The 17243-nt window shown below is 54.1% G+C and overlaps 9 protein-coding genes across 9 annotated transcripts; 3 read left to right on the top strand and 6 right to left on the bottom strand.

Moving 5' to 3' along the window:
- Window positions 1–2525: 2525 nt before the first annotated feature.
- Window positions 2526–3275, bottom strand: PHYSODRAFT_514381 (hypothetical protein; the record flags this gene model as incomplete). Its single annotated transcript, XM_009533029.1, has 2 exons — window positions 2526–3055; window positions 3110–3275. 2 exons carry the CDS (start codon window positions 3273–3275, stop codon window positions 2526–2528), a joined length of 696 nt encoding a protein of 231 aa, XP_009531324.1.
- Window positions 3276–3310: 35 nt separating this feature from the next.
- Window positions 3311–3802, bottom strand: PHYSODRAFT_373006 (hypothetical protein; the record flags this gene model as incomplete). The annotated part of the gene is made up of 2 exons (XM_009533030.1): window positions 3311–3575; window positions 3645–3802. Coding segments are annotated over 2 exons (423 nt in total), but the record flags the coding sequence as incomplete, so codon positions are not given.
- Window positions 3803–4486, bottom strand: PHYSODRAFT_513752 (hypothetical protein; the record flags this gene model as incomplete). The annotated part of the gene is made up of 1 exon (XM_009533031.1): window positions 3803–4486. A coding segment is annotated over one exon (684 nt), but the record flags the coding sequence as incomplete, so codon positions are not given.
- A 1833-nt stretch (window positions 4487–6319) lies between these two features.
- PHYSODRAFT_387876 (hypothetical protein) lies at window positions 6320–7336 on the bottom strand (the record flags this gene model as incomplete). Its single annotated transcript, XM_009533032.1, has 1 exon — window positions 6320–7336. A coding segment is annotated over one exon (1017 nt), but the record flags the coding sequence as incomplete, so codon positions are not given.
- A 2140-nt stretch (window positions 7337–9476) lies between these two features.
- PHYSODRAFT_303267 (hypothetical protein) lies at window positions 9477–10355 on the bottom strand (the record flags this gene model as incomplete). The annotated part of the gene is made up of 1 exon (XM_009533033.1): window positions 9477–10355. One exon carries the CDS (start codon window positions 10353–10355, stop codon window positions 9477–9479), a length of 879 nt encoding a protein of 292 aa, XP_009531328.1.
- An 863-nt stretch (window positions 10356–11218) lies between these two features.
- On the bottom strand, window positions 11219–12968 carry PHYSODRAFT_347088 (hypothetical protein; the record flags this gene model as incomplete). Its single annotated transcript, XM_009533034.1, has 1 exon — window positions 11219–12968. The coding sequence occupies one exon, from the start codon at window positions 12966–12968 to the stop codon at window positions 11292–11294; it is 1677 nt and encodes a 558-aa protein (XP_009531329.1). The 3' UTR covers window positions 11219–11291.
- A 1054-nt stretch (window positions 12969–14022) lies between these two features.
- Window positions 14023–14662, top strand: PHYSODRAFT_286707 (hypothetical protein). The gene has a single exon (XM_009533035.1). It carries the CDS (start codon window positions 14070–14072, stop codon window positions 14316–14318), a length of 249 nt encoding a protein of 82 aa, XP_009531330.1. The 5' UTR covers window positions 14023–14069; the 3' UTR covers window positions 14319–14662.
- Window positions 14663–14943: 281 nt separating this feature from the next.
- On the top strand, window positions 14944–16286 carry PHYSODRAFT_547294 (hypothetical protein). The gene has a single exon (XM_009533036.1). It carries the CDS (start codon window positions 15058–15060, stop codon window positions 16144–16146), a length of 1089 nt encoding a protein of 362 aa, XP_009531331.1. The 5' UTR covers window positions 14944–15057; the 3' UTR covers window positions 16147–16286.
- Window positions 16287–16383: 97 nt separating this feature from the next.
- Window positions 16384–16935, top strand: PHYSODRAFT_335609 (hypothetical protein; the record flags this gene model as incomplete). The annotated part of the gene is made up of 1 exon (XM_009533037.1): window positions 16384–16935. One exon carries the CDS (start codon window positions 16384–16386, stop codon window positions 16933–16935), a length of 552 nt encoding a protein of 183 aa, XP_009531332.1.
- Between the last annotated feature and the right edge of the window lie 308 nt (window positions 16936–17243).

The raw sequence follows: 17243 nt of genomic DNA on the forward strand, positions 1-17243 counted from the left end.
CTATACTCGGAGGCCCGAGTATAATTAACTCTAATTTAAACTAAGCTACGCTTCCTCACATACACGCGCACACGTGTAAGCTAAAGTAGTGAGCCAAAGTAGGCCCACTACACCAAGGAGCACAGCAAGTTCATCGAGGACGACGAGACCAAAACGAGCACGACGACGAGCACACGGCGGACATGGACCACGCCGACAGCAAGTAGTCTGACGGCGATCTCAAGTACGACAGGCCTCTTGACAAGCGGCCAGCTACTAAACTTCTACATGCACCTCCTACACTATCAAATACAGCCTTTTACGTTTAGATGCGTTTAGGCACCATCCGCAAATGTAGCGTGAAGGGATCTGCGTTATCGTTAGTCATTGAGGCTTGTCCTCGCTCGGAAGCATCTCGCTGTTTCCAGATCCCGCGTCATGCACCGTAGGCACCAGTAGACGTAGCCGCAGACGGTTTAAAGTTGACGGACACTGTGGAGCTGGATAGTGAGTAGTTGACTCCCACAGACTCGTCCTCAATAAATTTTGGAGCGTTCGCCCGTTGTGAATCACAATTTGCGGTGCTGATGAAAGACATTTTGTTAGTTTGTTGTAAGATACCCCAACTTCCTACGCTGATGGGCATACCGACATCCTTTCGTTTGAATTGTTAGTGTCAGTAAGTTATGTCGTAACGTCACTGGAAGTAGCAGCTGTATTCAGAGTATTGGCGAGTCCTGCTCACGAGTCACGAGCAAGATCGAGTCCCCTACACCAAAGCAGTGGCCAACTGACCTGCTTACGTGCTGTCTTGACGACAGGTCGTCGTTAGGAAGTGTAGCTCAACGATTTCGCTTTACGCACGCAATTGCATCAGCTTATTGTGATAAGGATGTGTTCTGAGCTTATGCTGTAAAAATGCACTGCTGATCTGGCACTTTGATTTCATAGCCCCTTACAGTTTGCCGTACAGGGAAGACTGACTGCATTCAGTAAACTTGCGGGCAAAGCAAGCAAGCAAGGCGACTACTGCAGGGGCCTAGGCACTCAGTAAGTACAACGAGGAGGAGAAGACGAAGGGAAGTGCCCCGGCAAACGAGGGTGAAGAGCAAAGACAGCGCACAACACGCGGTAGATATGACAGTGAGTATTGCAGTCCAGCAACGATCCGAGTGCTCGAAGCCTTTTGGCAAACAAGGGCTTGGCGGAGGACTTGACGTAAGCTTAGGTCAAAGTAAAGGCAACTAAGTGAACCTCTAATTGCATACACTCTATCCCATAATACACGTGGTCTAATGTAATTTTACAGTGCAATTTGGAGGGTAGCAGATGCCGGTGGACGTGTTCCTCATCCCGTCTAGCGGATGGCGGAATCCGCTGAATGCTTCTCAATTGGCGGATTGCTCAATCTGACGGAATCAAACAGCGGAACTGAGGAACACACCCCAAAATCCTCCTATCTCAGCCTTCACGGGGCCCTATTTATTAATAGCTAATAAGGGGTTACGACAGATGAGCGTCTTAGCCGCTTCCTATATTAATGATAATGTGCTTACCGCGGTAGTAATCACAGCCAAAATGCTCCGTCCCAGCTAATAAAATACTTTGTCGTCCACACTGTCGACGCAAAGCTTCGCAGTAGACTTAGTCCAATACCCTGTTTCATGCATTTTAATGCATTTTAAAAATGCATGAAACACTTAAAGTGTACTGTGTTATCTGCACTCTGTGAAGCTCGTCTGCTAGCTCCCCTGCCAGGAGAGCTCTTGGCAGTGACGCAGGTCGGTCTTCTTATATCCTGGCGTTGCACCCCTAGAGTCCGCACTACAATAGCTCCGAGTTGCTGGAACGGGTTCGCTGGCTGGAATGCTAGTCGTTGGGTCCTTCTACGCCGACATGCTTCTTGGCTATGCTCCTCGCAACCGCTCGCTACCGATAGATAAAGGAGTTCGAGATAAATAAGACTTCATCGTTCCGCCCTACTACGGTAGCGTTTTTTTTAACGATGGCCTGAAAGGGTTAAACCAAGACTGGCTTTGCTTCTATACAAGCCATGATAATGGTGATTGATAAATTTATCGATTTTATCTAGAGGGCGGGGGCAGTGGACCCTCCACTAAGGGTTTTGGCCAGTTTAGTAGAATTGACCAGTTTAGGAGCAGGTCGAAGTAAAAAAAGTGATAAAATTAAAGAGCTAAACGCGTTTTAATTGGGCGATGTGACGTTCACTTGCTCTTCAAATTAAAGCGATTTGCGCTTTAATTTGGCGACCACGCGATGGTCTTTTGTTGACGCATTAAAAAAAAGCGCAGGACGGATGAGAGGCTCCCCAAGGAAAGTAACGCTGGTGGCCGCAGTGTCGCTAGTGATAGCCGCCGTCTGCTCCAGCGACAAGTGAGAAGCTACAGCAGACAAACTCTACCACGAATATATGAAACAATTGGCGGGAACCCGGGTACCCATCGGGACCCCGGTTCCCCCAAAACAACCGATACATATGTAAGGTCAATGTATACTGAAATGAAGTAAGCTTATTCGAGTACGCCCTACGACGAAGTCTGTTTTGGTTTGGCGGAAAAGAACTGGAGAATGGAAGGCTGGTTTGCCTTAAGTTTCGTTTTCTTCTTCTTGGGGCGGCCGGGTCGACACTTGGCTGTTGCCCGCTCGGTGGTGGAATGATCAGCGTCTTCATCGGCACTTTCCGGTGCATTCAGAATGGCCTCAGGCACGGCAGGATAGTAATCGAGATACTTTTTGGGGATCGAAAAATACTTCGCGGCCAGTGATTTCTGCTTTTTCTCCGACAGCTCCATAGTTTGATGGCGTGGAAGCTGGACGCTCGCGATAGACGCCTCCCAAATGCTTCTTACATTTGGTCCAAACAGCTCTGCAATAACAGCCTTTCGAATGTTGGCAAGGTTGCTCTGCGAAATCATAGAAAATGTAATCGACTCATCGTCTGGCGTATTCACCGTTTTGCGAGCAGTACAGACCCCTTCATCAATTTCAAACAGGTAGTTGGCTGTGTATCCAGCAGGAGGTGCAGTAAAATATTTTGCCAGTAAGTCCCCCCATCCTGTGAAAAATGGTCGAGAAGAATCATTGTGGTCGAGGAAGACACCCTCAACACTCTTGACTTTGTTGACTTCTTCGACAAGTCCAGCGGGTGTGTACACATTCTGTTTGTGTACGGCACGGCGACACCACGCGATAACCCGATCAGCGATGTTATGCGAATGACCCGGCAACAAAAAGCACAAAACAACTTGCTGGTAGGGAAATACCACTGACAGCATAGCAAAAACATCATCACTATCATCGATTTGTTTTGTCCGACGCAGTTGTTGAGAATGCTGAAGCTGACTTCGGGTGGAGGCACGCCGTTCCTCGCATTTTTTTGCAGAGTCGACAAGTGATAGAGTAGTCTTAGGCTGCAAAGGGTGTCTGCGTTTTTGCCTTGGGCCCGCTCATCATAGAAATATACGTGGTTGATGTTGTTCGTGATGTCAGCGACGACGAAATTCTGGATAATCAAAGGACTGTTGAAGTAGTCGGCTGATGGTCGTGAGTGGCCGTAATGAGGCATCGAAATACCGCTGCCATAGTCTTCAGCTTGTATTTGCACTCGTTGTTGCTTCGGGATGGCAGAAATATCATCTTCAGACACTTTGTCATCATTAGATCTGTCATCATCGCAATCAAAGATGTCCGGGATAATAGTTTCTGGTAGATCCTGTTCGGGGGCATGCAGAGCCGAGAACTCCTTCACAAATTTAGACACAAAACGCCGCTGCGCTATAGCCTCCTCGATGTGGGTACTCTTCCTCAAAATGATGGCGTCCTTTTCGGCGTCAGTAAGATCTGGCTGCTGCAACATAATGTCCAAACGCACGCAACAATCGCACTCGTCCACTTTGGTTCGGGTCAAGCGCACGCCGGGATAGTAGAAGTGCACATACTGAGTGAACCGCTCGTAACTCATCGTGCGCGCGTCAGGATCATTTCCTTTGGTATCGTCCTCGTAGCGAGCGTGTACCGTTCGCCAAGTTAAATTTTCCTCCGTAAAATATTGTCGGGGGCGGCGATGGGGACATGGAAAACCATCTTCCAAAATCCAAGTGGAGCAATGAGCTTTAAACGATTCTGATGCAACGTCTCCAAAAGCGTGCCAAGGCTTCTGAGCAGGACGGCGAGTGTGAAAGTGCTCAACGCCAGACTTTAAACTTTTGCGCAGACGCGTACCTCGACTACCGCCGATAGGAAGAATGGATCTGATTTCACGATCGGATAACTGCTGCAGTAGATTAAGCACTACACCCTCTGACTGCTGCCATTCCTTGCCCCCGTAGCTCGTGTCCCAAGAGTCCCAGTCGCTTCTGATCTTCTTTACTACATCTTCACCTAGCTTTGCGATGGCTCGAAGACGTGCAGCTTCTTCTCGATCAGGCCCTTTCTGTCGTTTACGGAGAGGGGCGGTTGTTTGCGAACCTCCCCCGCGTCGCTGCATCTTGCCGCGTTTGAAGCCAAGCTGAAAATGGCAGCTTTGTTCTCAGCACAAGTAGTTTCGCATTTGGATAGGATGGCTCTGACTAAAAATAAATAATTCGCGATTTGGTCGGTATCATTTGCTGGAACCCGGGTTCCCGCCAACTGTTTCATATTAGGCAGAACATGTAGACAAATTCTACCACGAATATATTAGGCAGGACATCTAGACCAATTCTACCACGAATATATTGAGAAGAGTATGTAGTCCTATTGCTGGTGCGTGTTGTTGCTAAGAAAAGCAAGCAGAGCAGCATTTACCCTTTTTGATTCCTCAATCGCACTTACCATCAGCTCTTGGGTCTTTTCAATTTTGAATTTTGGCGAGCTGCGTCGAAACACTGGCACGTTCTGTGGCATGCTCCGGTGCGGCTAAGGCAGCTGCTAGTGTCGTCTCCATCGTCACCAAAGCTTCAGGTAGATCCAGTTTGCGTTTGTTACGCATAGCGGCATGGCGCTCCTCCTCAACGGCGGTGGTCTCCTCATGTGCACCACCAGCGTCACTACCTCCGCCTTCGACGAGATCGCCGCTGTCATGGCTGCCCTCCTCATCGCTCACCTCATCAAGGACAGTCTCAGATTCAGCGTCCACTGGACGGGCCGCCGACGCCCCCCCCCCCTCTAACTCGCCATCACTTTCACTGTCAGGAGAAATACCCGGGAATTCAGGCAAAGCAACGCCGCTTGACCGCTGAATTTTCGTTCAGAGTCTCGTGAGTTGCGCCCGGGCGTTATGGCGCGAAAACGCCGCTCCGTACGTGACAACTCGAAGGTGCAGTAGAGTCTTAAGGCGAGAGTTGCTCCAAGCAAGCCGAGGGGGCTTGACGACAGCCGCACCCAGTGGTGAGGGGCCGTCAACGGAAGACGCGTCAGCAGCAGGTGAGCTCATCGCCACTGCTGCTAGTGTATTACCGGTTTATAACCTGAATAAAGCGGTATTTCAATCGGTGTCTACGTAGACCGGCTTTGCTCTTTCTTCGCTGTTTAAATTTATCACTTTCTTACTTCGACCTGCTCCTTAGTAGAACCAGTAATATTGCAGAAATAATGAAATACGTGCTTTGGTTGGCAATAAAACTCTTACCGTAAACCACGGCTTGAATGCAACATACGGATTGAATGCAACACCGTAAAAACTGTCAGGAATTGACTATGAACAGTGCACAGATAAGATACACTCGCATGACACACCATATTTATATTGAGATTTGTATGGAAAAGGCTGTTCTTTTTTCAAATCCCCAAATAATGCCCAAACTGGTCACATTTGGTTTTTACGCAGTAAAAAATCAGAATTTGCCAACAATTTAAATAGGACGAGAACTTTTTACGGGTGTTGCATTCAATCCGTGGTTTACGGTACCTCGCTTTTCCATATGGTAGTTCGATACAAAGACCAGTATTATTCCGCTCTACTAAACTGATCGCAGCATACTGTAGGTATGTTTTCTTTGGCGCGCTACAATAGCACTTTCATAGCTGCTAACTGTGTCTGGATTGGTGCACATGTTAGAGCAAATCTAGGGCTTTCATTGTGTACACGTTTTATCTCCAAAAGATTAGTAGTTTTCTACTATATATATAGATTAGTAGTTTTCTACTATACTAGTAGTAGAAAATACTTAGTACTTTTCAAAGTCAAAAATTCAGCTTGCTCTACTAAACTGGCCAATCCCCTTATGAAGTATCCAGCACGAGAATGCAACCAGCAACATCAACCGTGAATGTTGAATCATTGTTTAAATTAGTGTCTTCCGCTTTTCTGCCTATTTAATTAGAGTGCCTGCTCATAAATCGACGACGACGTGGACGGCTGCGCGCTTGGCCTCATGTCCATCGGACTCTTGGTCGCCAAGGACTGTTCCCTTGCCTCCAAGAACTTGGACCTCATTTTGGTGAGCGACTGCGCCTCCGTGTTGCGCGAGTAGAGTCGGCAGAACGACTCGTGTGCGGGGTAAGACGACGAGAAGTCGGACTCTCGTGTCGTGGGGGCCGTCTGGGACTGACCCAGCACTGGAATCGTCGGGCGCTGCTTGTCGTTTTCCATGAACGGCACAGCGTCGATCGGGTACCCGAATCCGTTGGGGTTGAAGCCTTCAAACTCGTCCTCAATGCCCGCGTGCGCCACATTGCGTCCAGTCTTGCGGAACTGAATGAACGCGCCCAGCACCGCGATCACCACAATGCTGCCGAGATACGCCCACCAGACAGTCGGGATAGAGTACACCAAGTCTCCGCTCGAGTTCCTGACTGCGTACTTCTCGAGGTTGTTCGGGAATGGGAAGTCGCCAGCGAAGAAGCCAACGCCCCACACAAGGCTGGCAGCGCCGAAGAGGCTGATCCCGACGACCTCAATCGGTTTACCGTGCTTCAGGTCGAACGCAGCGAAGAGGACGCCGAACACCACGCACAGAATCGTGAAGAACTCTTGAGTCTTTCCGGGGAAAACGTAGCACGCTGCTGAGTTGGCGATGAGGACTGCGAGTGTGAGTCCTCCCGACACTCCAGCGATGAAACTCCCCTTCGGGTGCACCCACATGACCAGGCCGCCGCACACTGCGCCGCCGAGGATGAACGCAATCCAGGAGCCCAGAACCATATACGACTTGCCGACCAGCATACTCTCGGTAGTCACCGCGATGCCAACAGCTCCAAGCGCGAAGCCGATGACGAATAGCGTCTCGTACAGGAACCGGTACCCGAACGACATTATTCCTCCGCCGAGGAGGATGGCGACCACCGCTAGAATGGAGCCGCCCAGTCCGAGGCCGTTAGTCGAGTCGAAGATTGAGTCTTCTGCTGCTGCTGCTGTCGCCGTGGTGTTCAACGCGGCCTGTGCGCTGGACGCGAGCAGCAGCATTAGCATAACCACGAGCATGTTCGAGCGCGCCATGTTGGGGACGCTGACGAATGCACCGTGCGGTGGGAATCGGATAATGGGAGTCGAGTGCGCTAAGTTGTGCAATGCACTGGTTCTAGCGGTGCCATGCGGCTCGAGCTCCGCTACCACTATTCCACATGGCCAGCATTAGGCGCTTGATCGAGTTGTGGGCCACAAAGTCATGCTTACTGTGGCTTTTAGGCTCAACGACCGAACGCCGTTCGAATCGAACTTCGATAGCCTATTCGCCAGCTGGCTGTTCAATGACAGTCTCAACTTCGCTTTACACTGAAATAAGCTGTGTTCGCTATGAGGGGGGACTGCAATGCCACGGGATAATGCAGCTGGCGTTACAATTTGACCTGCTCTCTCGCGCCGAGTCTCGACACTGCGATAAGGGGGCATGTGGAATCTTACACTTGGTTGCGAATGCCCCTTGGGAATGAGACTTGCCAGGACCCCCACAGCAACCAGTAGCTGTAACAGGTACACATTTAGCTCGCATTCTTCAATTCGCGTTGATGCAGACGCAATGTCGGAACCGGCTGGATGGCAAGCACCTGTGGGCCCGCGCACGAAAGTGTGTCAATCTTTGAAGTGGTGGGGTGCCCTCAAACCCGTTCGATTTGGTACTCAAGACAAAAGGCAAAACTGCAAGTGTGATACATGTAAAAGGTTTCTTGACGGTTATCTCGGAGCTGTGTACTCTAGCATCGAGGAAAAGCCACGCAAGGTCAACTTGAGTGCCAGCCAGCTCGACTGCACCTCGCCCCAAGCTCCAAGTATCTTTGCTGGAGAAGGGGGTTAATGATGATTTAGGCCCTGAATTTCAGGCTTCTTTCGAGCAGCCTGATAATCTACTCCTTGGAGCTCTTGCGTGAAAGAGTACTGAGAGAATGGGATGGATTCCTCGGGCCTCCAGAAACGAGAAAGTCAGCCATCGCCAAAGCATTCGCGTTAACAGTCGACAGACGTAAGTGGCTCACGTCTGTCGACTGTTAACTACTCGTGACGCGGATTCACGTGGGCAGGAAGCGGAAGCGGCGCTGCGTACGTCTGATTGGCGTTGCGAAATTGAGGACTTGCAAACGGTTTTGATTTTCGATTGCTGGAGCACGCAGTGTTGATATAATAGTCGACGGGGTCTCATCCAAAGTTGTGCATTCAATGCTCCTGGCAGGAGACGCCGAGTTCGTGAGCGGCCAGCATGTACCCATGTACGTATGTGGTCCTACAACTCATTCAATTCCCACTCAAAGTCAAGATCATCGCAAGAAATAACCTCTAGCAACTTCGATGCACGGAGGACATTCTTGAAATTTTGCCAGTGTTTACTGCTCTTGCCGGACCATTATGCCAGGTAGATACTCAGGACTGGTGGTACTGTAAGAGCAAGTGAGTTGGAGATGTTCATCCGGTTGCTTGGGCAAACTCGTGACAAATCCTACCGGTTACCCTATTTGTGTTTGTTGTTGATTGTTTTTGGAAGTAAGGTAAATTGAGTACACTACGCTGGTAACGAGCTCCCATCGCCATACTTACTGTACTGCTCACTGACCACCGGTTACCCAACCTGCATGAAAATTAGCTTGCGAGATTCGACGACGAAAGCGTGACCTTCACAAGGGGTGCTTGTTCCTTCTATCATGCGGCCAGCGGATAATTGAGAACTTCATACCTGGAAGTTGAAAGCAGGCGTACAGTAAGTAAGTAAGTACAATACGCGGCGGCTACTTCGTCGCATTCCCAAAGAAGGCCAAGTAGCTTACTGGTTTGCAGTTGCTTGCCAACAAAGATGGCAGTTGGCAGTTGGCATAGCAGTCGGCTGCGAGCGTACCGGGGACATTGGGCTTGATGCTATGTGACCGAAGTGTCGGAACAGCTCAAGATCACCAACTCAAGAAACCACTTCAATGTCGAAAGCAATGGACCGAATGCAAGTGTAAAAAGGTTTCTTAAGTTTTTTATCTCGGTGTTGGGTGCCTGGCTGACGGCAAGGCACTCGCCTAGTGGTACATCCATCCTACTTGGTTGTTGTGTGGTGCAGTGGTCTGTCTCCCCAAAATCTTCTTTAGACGTGGCTGACCGGGTTGCCGTAGTGAACGTTCTGCTGCGGAGTGCCCGCCTCCACGTACTGCACATTGGGCGTCTGGCGGCCCAGGGCGCGCGACTTGTGGTACACGCCGTCGCGGCCGGTCTTGCGGAACTGCACGAAGAGGCCAAGCACGAAGAGCACGAGGATGCCGGCCAGGTAGGCCCACCAGGCGTCCGGGATGGAGTAGACCCAGTCGCCGTTGATGTCCTTGGACGCGTACTCCTTAAGGTCGCTGGTGGACGGGAAGTCGCCGGCGAAGTAGCCGACGCCCCAGACCAGGATGGCGGCGCCGAAGAGGCTGGTGGCCACGATCAGCACGGGCTTCTCGAGCTTGAGCGTCAGCACTCCGCCGATGATGCCGAGCACGATGCACAGCACGATGAGCACGACCTGCGGGTGGCTCGGGTAGATCTCGTAGCCGACCGAGTTGTGGATCATCACGGCGAGCGCCACGCCGGCCGCGGCGCCGGCGATGAAGATGCCCAACGTGTAGAGCGAGACGACGATGCTGCCGCAGATGAGGCCGCCCACCACGAAGGCGATCCAGGAGGCCGTGACCACCCACGACTTGTCGTCGAACACGTGCTCCACGACCATGGCGACCACGACGCCGCCGGTCACGAAGCCGACGGCGAAGAGCGTGGCCCGGAAGAGGCGGTAGCCCATGACGACCATCACGGCGCCGGCCGCAATGGCGGCGATGGCCAGGATGCTGCCGCCGACCTTGATGCCCTTGGCCGAGTCGAACAGCGACTCGACCGTGTCGCTGGCCGAGTCCGCGGCGCTGACGAGCAGCGACAGTTGGCCCAGCATGAGCAGGAAGAGCAACGACATGGACGGAGGTTGGCGAGCCATGACTTGTGAACTGTTGTAGTTTGTTGTGGTAGGTGGTGGTTGGTGTTGTGCTCAGTTGGGAGCGAAATGCAGAATGAAGAATAAGTGGAGCGGTATGAGTCAAACCGCCAACCGTGGGCGGTAGGCACGCATGTACAGCAACCTACGCTTTTCGCTAGTTGAGCTCGGTCGAAAAATTGGCCGTGTCCAACGGACGCGAAATGGCGCGATGTGATTGGCTGGAAACGTCCAATATCCACTATTTAACATGGGTACACTCGGAGATTCGGCAGTGGTGCCGCACTTGGTTTGGTGCCCATCCGGTTGCCCCTCCGTGAATCTATTGGCGGCACCAGGTGGCGCGGTGCTCGCTGTTCGAGCGTGTAGGACACTGCGCGGCGTTTTGGCTGCCGTGGTCAGAAGTGAGACGCAAAATCTGCGCGCCCAAGGTCGAGTCGTGCATGGCCGCTGCGGACACTGCGATATGAGCCTCCATCGCTGTGTCCACGATAGGACATCGGGGTCCACCATGGCCGAGTTGACCGAGCGTGATGGCTGCAGGATTCGCACCTTGCAGTGCAACGTGCAGCTTGCGGCGCTCGTTGGTACATGTACACTGTTGTCCAACTTGTTGAAGAATCCAGACCTCAGTCGTCGCTGAAGAAAGCTTTGTCATGCTCACGTCAGCGTACATGTACCAAGTGTTTCGGTCTCAGCTGGACAAGTGATTCGGTCTCAAGATACTTTGGAAAAATACCGTGGACAAGCTCAGCCTAGTCTTATCCCTTTCGTCGGTAATGATACCATAACATCTGTGGACGCACCACCATGGCCATCGCCATGGCTCAGCTAGCCATCACTACAAACACAGCAAACAATGCAACTTGTCATCAAACGTAGAGAAATACATTTTACGAAGAGCACTGTACGCTATAGCTCGGTCGGCAGTTCTGGGATTTATACGGCTCCCTCGAACTTGCCTTCCTCCTCGCCCTCGTGTTCGTTCTCCTTGTCTGCGGCGTCGTCCTTCACAAGAGCGCCAGTCTCCATACTCTCGTCCTCCGATGCATCCTCATCAGCGCTGGTTTCAGCGGCCATGGCGGCAGCAGACTCATCCTCGTTCAGCATCGAGCCGCCAGAGGTACGGTTGCGCACCCTGCGGACAGCAAACGCGAATGCCACGGCGATGACACCAACAAATGCGCCGCCAACCGCACCGTACTCCATGAACGAAGTGGATCGCTCTTCAGCCTTTTCGGCAGCAAGGGCCACGCTCTCGTCGTTCAGCTGCTGCGGGTCCACAGTCACTGTGTCGCCGAGTGACCCCGACCCAGAAGACGAAGTCGACTCCGAGCCGTTCAAGAAGTCCTTCACGTCATCGACTGCGTCCTGAGTGGTGCTCTTGGCGCTGTCGTAGGCATCCTCAGTGGCATTCTTAGCGTGCTCGAGCGCGTCCTTCGTGCCGTTCTTTACGTGCTCGTAGACGTCGCCCACAGCGCTAGATACCGAGTCCACAGCGTCGTCGATCAAACCCTTCTTGCTCTTCTTCTTCTTGTCCGTCACCTCCTCTTCGTCGACCGAGTCGTAGGATTCCTCTCCCCCTTCCAGGTCGTTGACATCCACCCACTCCGCGTTCGAGCCAGAGGCCGAGGTGGACTCGGTGCCGTTCAGGAAGTCCTTCGCATCTTCGTACGCGTCCTTGGTGCCGTTCTTGACGTGCTCGTACGCATTCTCCGTAGCGTTCGCCACCGTGTCGATGGCATCACTGATCAAGCCCTTCTTGGACTTTTTGTGCTTGTGCTTCGTCTCCTGCTCTTCGCTCGCGCTGCCCTCGTCGGACTCGCTCTCACTGGCGTTTCCTCCTTCTTCCTCCTCCTCGCTGCCTTCCTCCTCACTTCCCTCGTCTTCCTCACTCTCGCTTCCCTCCTTCGACTCGCTGTCGCTTTCCTCCTTCTCCACCTGTTCCTCCTCCTCCTCTTCTTCGCCCTCCTCGCTGCCTACAAACTCCACCGAGCCATCAAGCGATCCCGAAGCCGATTCCTCGAACTCGACCGAGCCGTCAAGAGAGCCCGAGGCCGACTCCTGCACGATCGTAACCTCCACGTCAGCGTACGAGCCCGAAGCGGACTTCCCCTCGACCTCCGCGCTCGAGGTCTCGTCCACGACGTCCTTCTTGTGCTTGCTGCTCTTCTTCTTGCTGCTCTTGTGCTTCTTCTCCACGATCTCCTCCTTCTCCTTCTGCTCCTCTTCCTGCTCCTCCGAGGCCGAATCAGACTCAGATTCGGCGCTCTCGGACTCGTCGCTCGCGCTTTCGTCCTCTCCGCTGTCGCTCTCCTCCTCTTCGCCCTCGTCGCTCTCCGACTCGTCGGACTCGGAGCCGTCTTCGGCCTCTTCGCTGTCGTCGCTGCCGCTCCACTCGGGCTCCTGCTGGCTCACGACGTCCTGGGCGCTGCCGCTGCCGACGTCGGGGGCGGCCACCTCCAGGCTGCCGCTGGCGGACGAGGACGGGGCTACGAGCTCCGACACGGCCTTCTTGTGGTGGCGGCCGTGGTGGTGGCCCGCCTGCTCGCCCGAGGCCGCGCCGGCGGCTGCCAGCGCCGCCACGAGCAGGAAGAAAGGTCTGCGGAACGCCATTGTCGGTCGAGCTTCTACCACGCGGTCAATCGAGCGAGTAAGACTTTGGGCCGAGCGAGGAAATCGGCGAATGATCTGAAGGCGGTCTCCAGACGTTTTTTGTCCGGCTAGCCCGCCAGGCTCGAAACTGACATTATTTGCTGACATATTTGTTATAGCAGGTTGAAAACCATAGTACTCGACCAAAAGGTCGCGAAAAGAACAAATGCATTTATATGAAGATGGAGGTTCGTGGGTTACAAAATGGGTTAGAAAATCAATGTGAAAATCCGCCGCCGACCCGCGAGACAAACGTCATTCAGCTGCCGGTGGGATGTTTGTGAAGGCAGCAAGGTCGCGCGAGCAAGTGTCCGTAAGCGTATTCCATAGGCATGGCACGTTGCTGTTGTTTTGGCTCGCCCCGAAAAAATCGATCGTTTGGCTGTTGCTGACGTGGCGGCGAGTCTTGTATCGAGTTGAAACCGCTGCCAGGCACCGGCTCCTTCAGCCGAGCGTCATGTTCGCTTGAAACGGAGCCAGGATATTATAGCATTAGCCACCGCTGCTGCGGCGATTGCCACCATTGGTTGCTGCTGGTTTCTGATTCCTCCATTGCATGGAGTGGATTGTTGGCGGGCAGATGTGGTGATTATTGCCCGTGTGGCGCCCGGAAACCACAGTCAGCCTGCCCGCACGCAACCTTCTGCCGACTAAGTCAACCCACACGTGAAGCTCATAACCACGTCATTTGCAGTGCATTTTGCAAGCTTTGCACGCCCATGGCTTGCAAGTTGCATGCAGGTGATCGATCACCTTGGGCGGTTTCGAGCGGCGAAATGTCACGACTGAAGTTTGTGACTGAAGTGACTTTAAAATGATCATGGGTACCGTTTGATGGGTACGTATGTGTAGCACACACAATCTCAACAAAGTACCGTTTTCATGGTACAGTGCATCGCTTCGAGGTTTTTCTTGTCCTCGCCGCCGACATACATTTCGCGAGAGGTTTTTCCTGCTGGCCGCTCGTCCGCTGCACGGTGGCGTCCCCCTTGGAGGTCACCACCAGAAGCACAAGCGGAAGCGCAGCGGAAGACAGCTCAGCCTCAGCCCACGTAGAGAACAATGCCGCCCAGCGTGGAGCTCGTCAAGTTCTGGTCCAAGTTCGGCAAGGAGTACGGCCGCACGGTGCGCCACCTGTCGCCGTACGAGGTGCACCCGGTGCGCAGCCTCTTCACGACCATGCCGTACAAGACCGTCCGCAAGATCAAGGAGAACGGCCTCGTGCTCATCCCGGCCACGCTCCTGCTCGTGGGCACCGTCAAGTGGGGCGTCAAGGCCAACGACGAGGAGCACCGCACCCACTGGAGCTAAGCGACGCGGCCTGCCGCAATCAGAGCTAAAGTGGAGCTCTCTGCGCAGCTCGACGGCGCTCGTCTCTCTCCTCTCTGGATGCCAAGCGCAGTCTGCCCAGGATCAGTGAATGCAGACTAGGATGCAGGTGCTCATTCGGATGAAGATCAACCAGGGCGGAGTGAAGCAGCAGCAGGGAAGAGAAAGAACGTGACGTCGTGCAGCCGTGCAGCTCGTGGACTTTGTAGCGAGATGCGAAGGAAAGGATGCTGGAGCTCAAAGGCTTCGAGCTGTTTGGTGCGCAGGGGGCAGTTAAGTACACGAAATAAACAAGAAAAAACACGAAGAAAAAAATGGTGAACATGCAAGCAGCAAGCGTCTTGGTGTCCTCCTCCATGGTTCTCCATTGCGGGCTGTGAGGTTATGTTGGTGTGGCGCACACCGCGGTCTAGGAAAAAGAAGGAAAATCCGTCAGGTCTATTTCCATCCTCTATGCTCAGAAAAAAAAAAAGAGCGAGTCTGGTGACCAGGCCATTGAACCCGAGCAGCTCATTGCACGTGCCCGCATCATCGACGCTCCTGCTCGACGGGACGTCGCAACCGCCTGGCACTGCCAAGACCTCCCTCCCTCCTCCAGCCAGCCATGCTCAACTCCCCGTACGCCGCTGCTGCCGTGCCGCCTCTCTCCAAGCCGGGATCCTTCACGTCCTCGGCGTCCTCGGTCGCCAGCAGCAACGGGTCGCAGCGCCCGCCGCACCCGATGCGGAAGCCGTCCACCAAGGCGCTGATCCTGCAGCAGAAGCAGCAGCAGGAGGAGCAGCTGCAGCAGCGCGCGACGCTGGCCAGAGCCGACACGGCGGACGACGCACTGCTGAGTCGGGCGGCGTCCGAGGTCCCTACGCGTCTGACGCCGGAAGAGGCGGCGGCGGTGCTGCGAGAACGCTCCAACTCGCTGGCGGTCATGGAGTCCATGCGCTCGCACCTGCCGGGCAACGGCCACACCATGAGCGTGAAGGCCACGGCGAAGCTGAAGAAGGAGATGGACAAGGCGGCGAGCGTGGTGGAGTCGTTCCTGTCCCCGAAGCTGCTGAAGGACCAGTCCATCCCGCACGAGCTGCTGGCGGAAGCCTACGGGCTCGTGTTCATCACCATGTACAAGGTGGGCTTCTTGTTCTCGGGCAAGGTTGGAACGGGCTTCATCCTCTCGCGGACGACGGGAGGCTGGTCGGCGCCGAGTTTCTTGACGTCCGGAGGCTTTGGCTTCGGTATGATGGCGGGCGGAGAGGTTGTCAACTATATGATCATCTTGAACTCGAGGAGCGCAGTCAAGGTGTTCACGCGGAATGGCCAAGTGCAGCTGGGATCGGAGTTGGATATTGCAGTGGGGCCTATTGGGAGAGCTGCAAGTGCTGCGCTGAATGTTGGGCCTGGCGGCATTGCGCCCAACTACTCGTACAGCCACAGTAAGGGTCTATACGGAGGCATCGGACTCAGTGGCGGTGTCATTTGCACGCGCAAGTCGCTGAACGCCAAGTGCTACGGGCCGAATGTTACCGCGCGACAGCTTCTGGGCGGAGAGGTCGCGTGTCCGCTTGCTGAGCCGCTGTGGAGGGCGCTGGACAAGGCGCTGGGCATGCAGCGCGAGTACGTGAACGGGTTCCCGGTGCTGGCGCCCACGTACACGGGCATGGCGTGCGACGCCTGCGGCCACGTGCACACAACAGACAGCAACCCGAATGCCTGCGCGAGGTGCGGGAACCTGCTGGTCTACAGCGTGAGCGTGCACTCTGGGCGGCGCAATACCAGTCAGCTTATTGCCTCGACGTCGATGAGCAACCCGGCGGCGTAAGTCGCTGCGCGCTTGGGGCTGGAGCCGTTGTAGCCCCAGTGTTTCGTGTGTGCACGCGCAGCGATGCGTGCTTTATTTTATAGCTAAGAGAAGAAGTAAAACTCGCTTGTTCCTCCTCTTCAAACAGCAAACGTCCAATGCGGAAAGACACTTCAACGTGGACGTGTGACGAGGCAGATACTTTCCCTTTGAGAATTGATAATTATTCATTTTGTCCAAAGTGTCGGAAGATCTACGATGGAGTTCCGCGGCGCAGGGCAGTTCCCGTCGCTGACGCCGCGCATCAGCGAGCTGTATGGCGCCAGCGGGGGCGTGTTCCGTGTAGGCGAAGCCGACGCGTATGCGCAGGACTTGGACGAGCTGGAGCGCGAAGAGCGCGCGCTGGAAAACATGGTGCAGGCTTTGGTGAACCGCCCGGCTGCGGTGCCGATTGGAGTGAAATTCCACCGTGAAGGGGCCGGCGCAATGCTGCAACAGCCAGTGGCGACTGGCGCCGACAGCTCCAGAGCCGGGGAAGTGGCTGTGGACCCGGATATGCGCTTCATGCAGGCGAATTCGTCCGAGGAGGAGGAAGTGGAAGACGAAGACGAAGAAGATCTGGACGAGGACGAGATGATGATGGACGAGGACGACGAGGAGGAGGAGACGACGGGTAGAGCGACGATAGTTAGAGGGGAAGGGCCACCTCAAAGATATGATTCCTTTGAAAGGGAGGAGTCGGATGAGGAGCCGATGGACGTCGAGCCTCAATTCGACGAGGAGCTGCCGCCTCCAAGTGACTGGCAGTAGCATTGTATCAATAGCATACACTAAGCCGATCCATGTTGCTCCATGATAGCGGCAGACAGGCGATCCTCTCACAGCAGATAAGCACCAGCAAGTTGGTACTTGCTGCCGCCCTTGGTCGGGCTTACACGCACAGGCAGGTGAGCAAGCAGCCCAGTATCAGATACGGCTGCGCAAACCAAGCAATGCATGTGCTTTACCGCTTCAACGCGCGTGTTTAGAGGGGAACTATTTTCGCCGTATATGCATTGTACTGCGGTGCCGTCACCACGGTCTACAACGCATGTGTGCTGGGCTGGGAGCTGCAGTTG

This window comes from Phytophthora sojae, assembly GCF_000149755.1.
Source record: "Phytophthora sojae unplaced genomic scaffold PHYSOscaffold_6, whole genome shotgun sequence".
Classification (NCBI taxonomy): domain Eukaryota; phylum Oomycota; class Peronosporomycetes; order Peronosporales; family Peronosporaceae; genus Phytophthora; species Phytophthora sojae.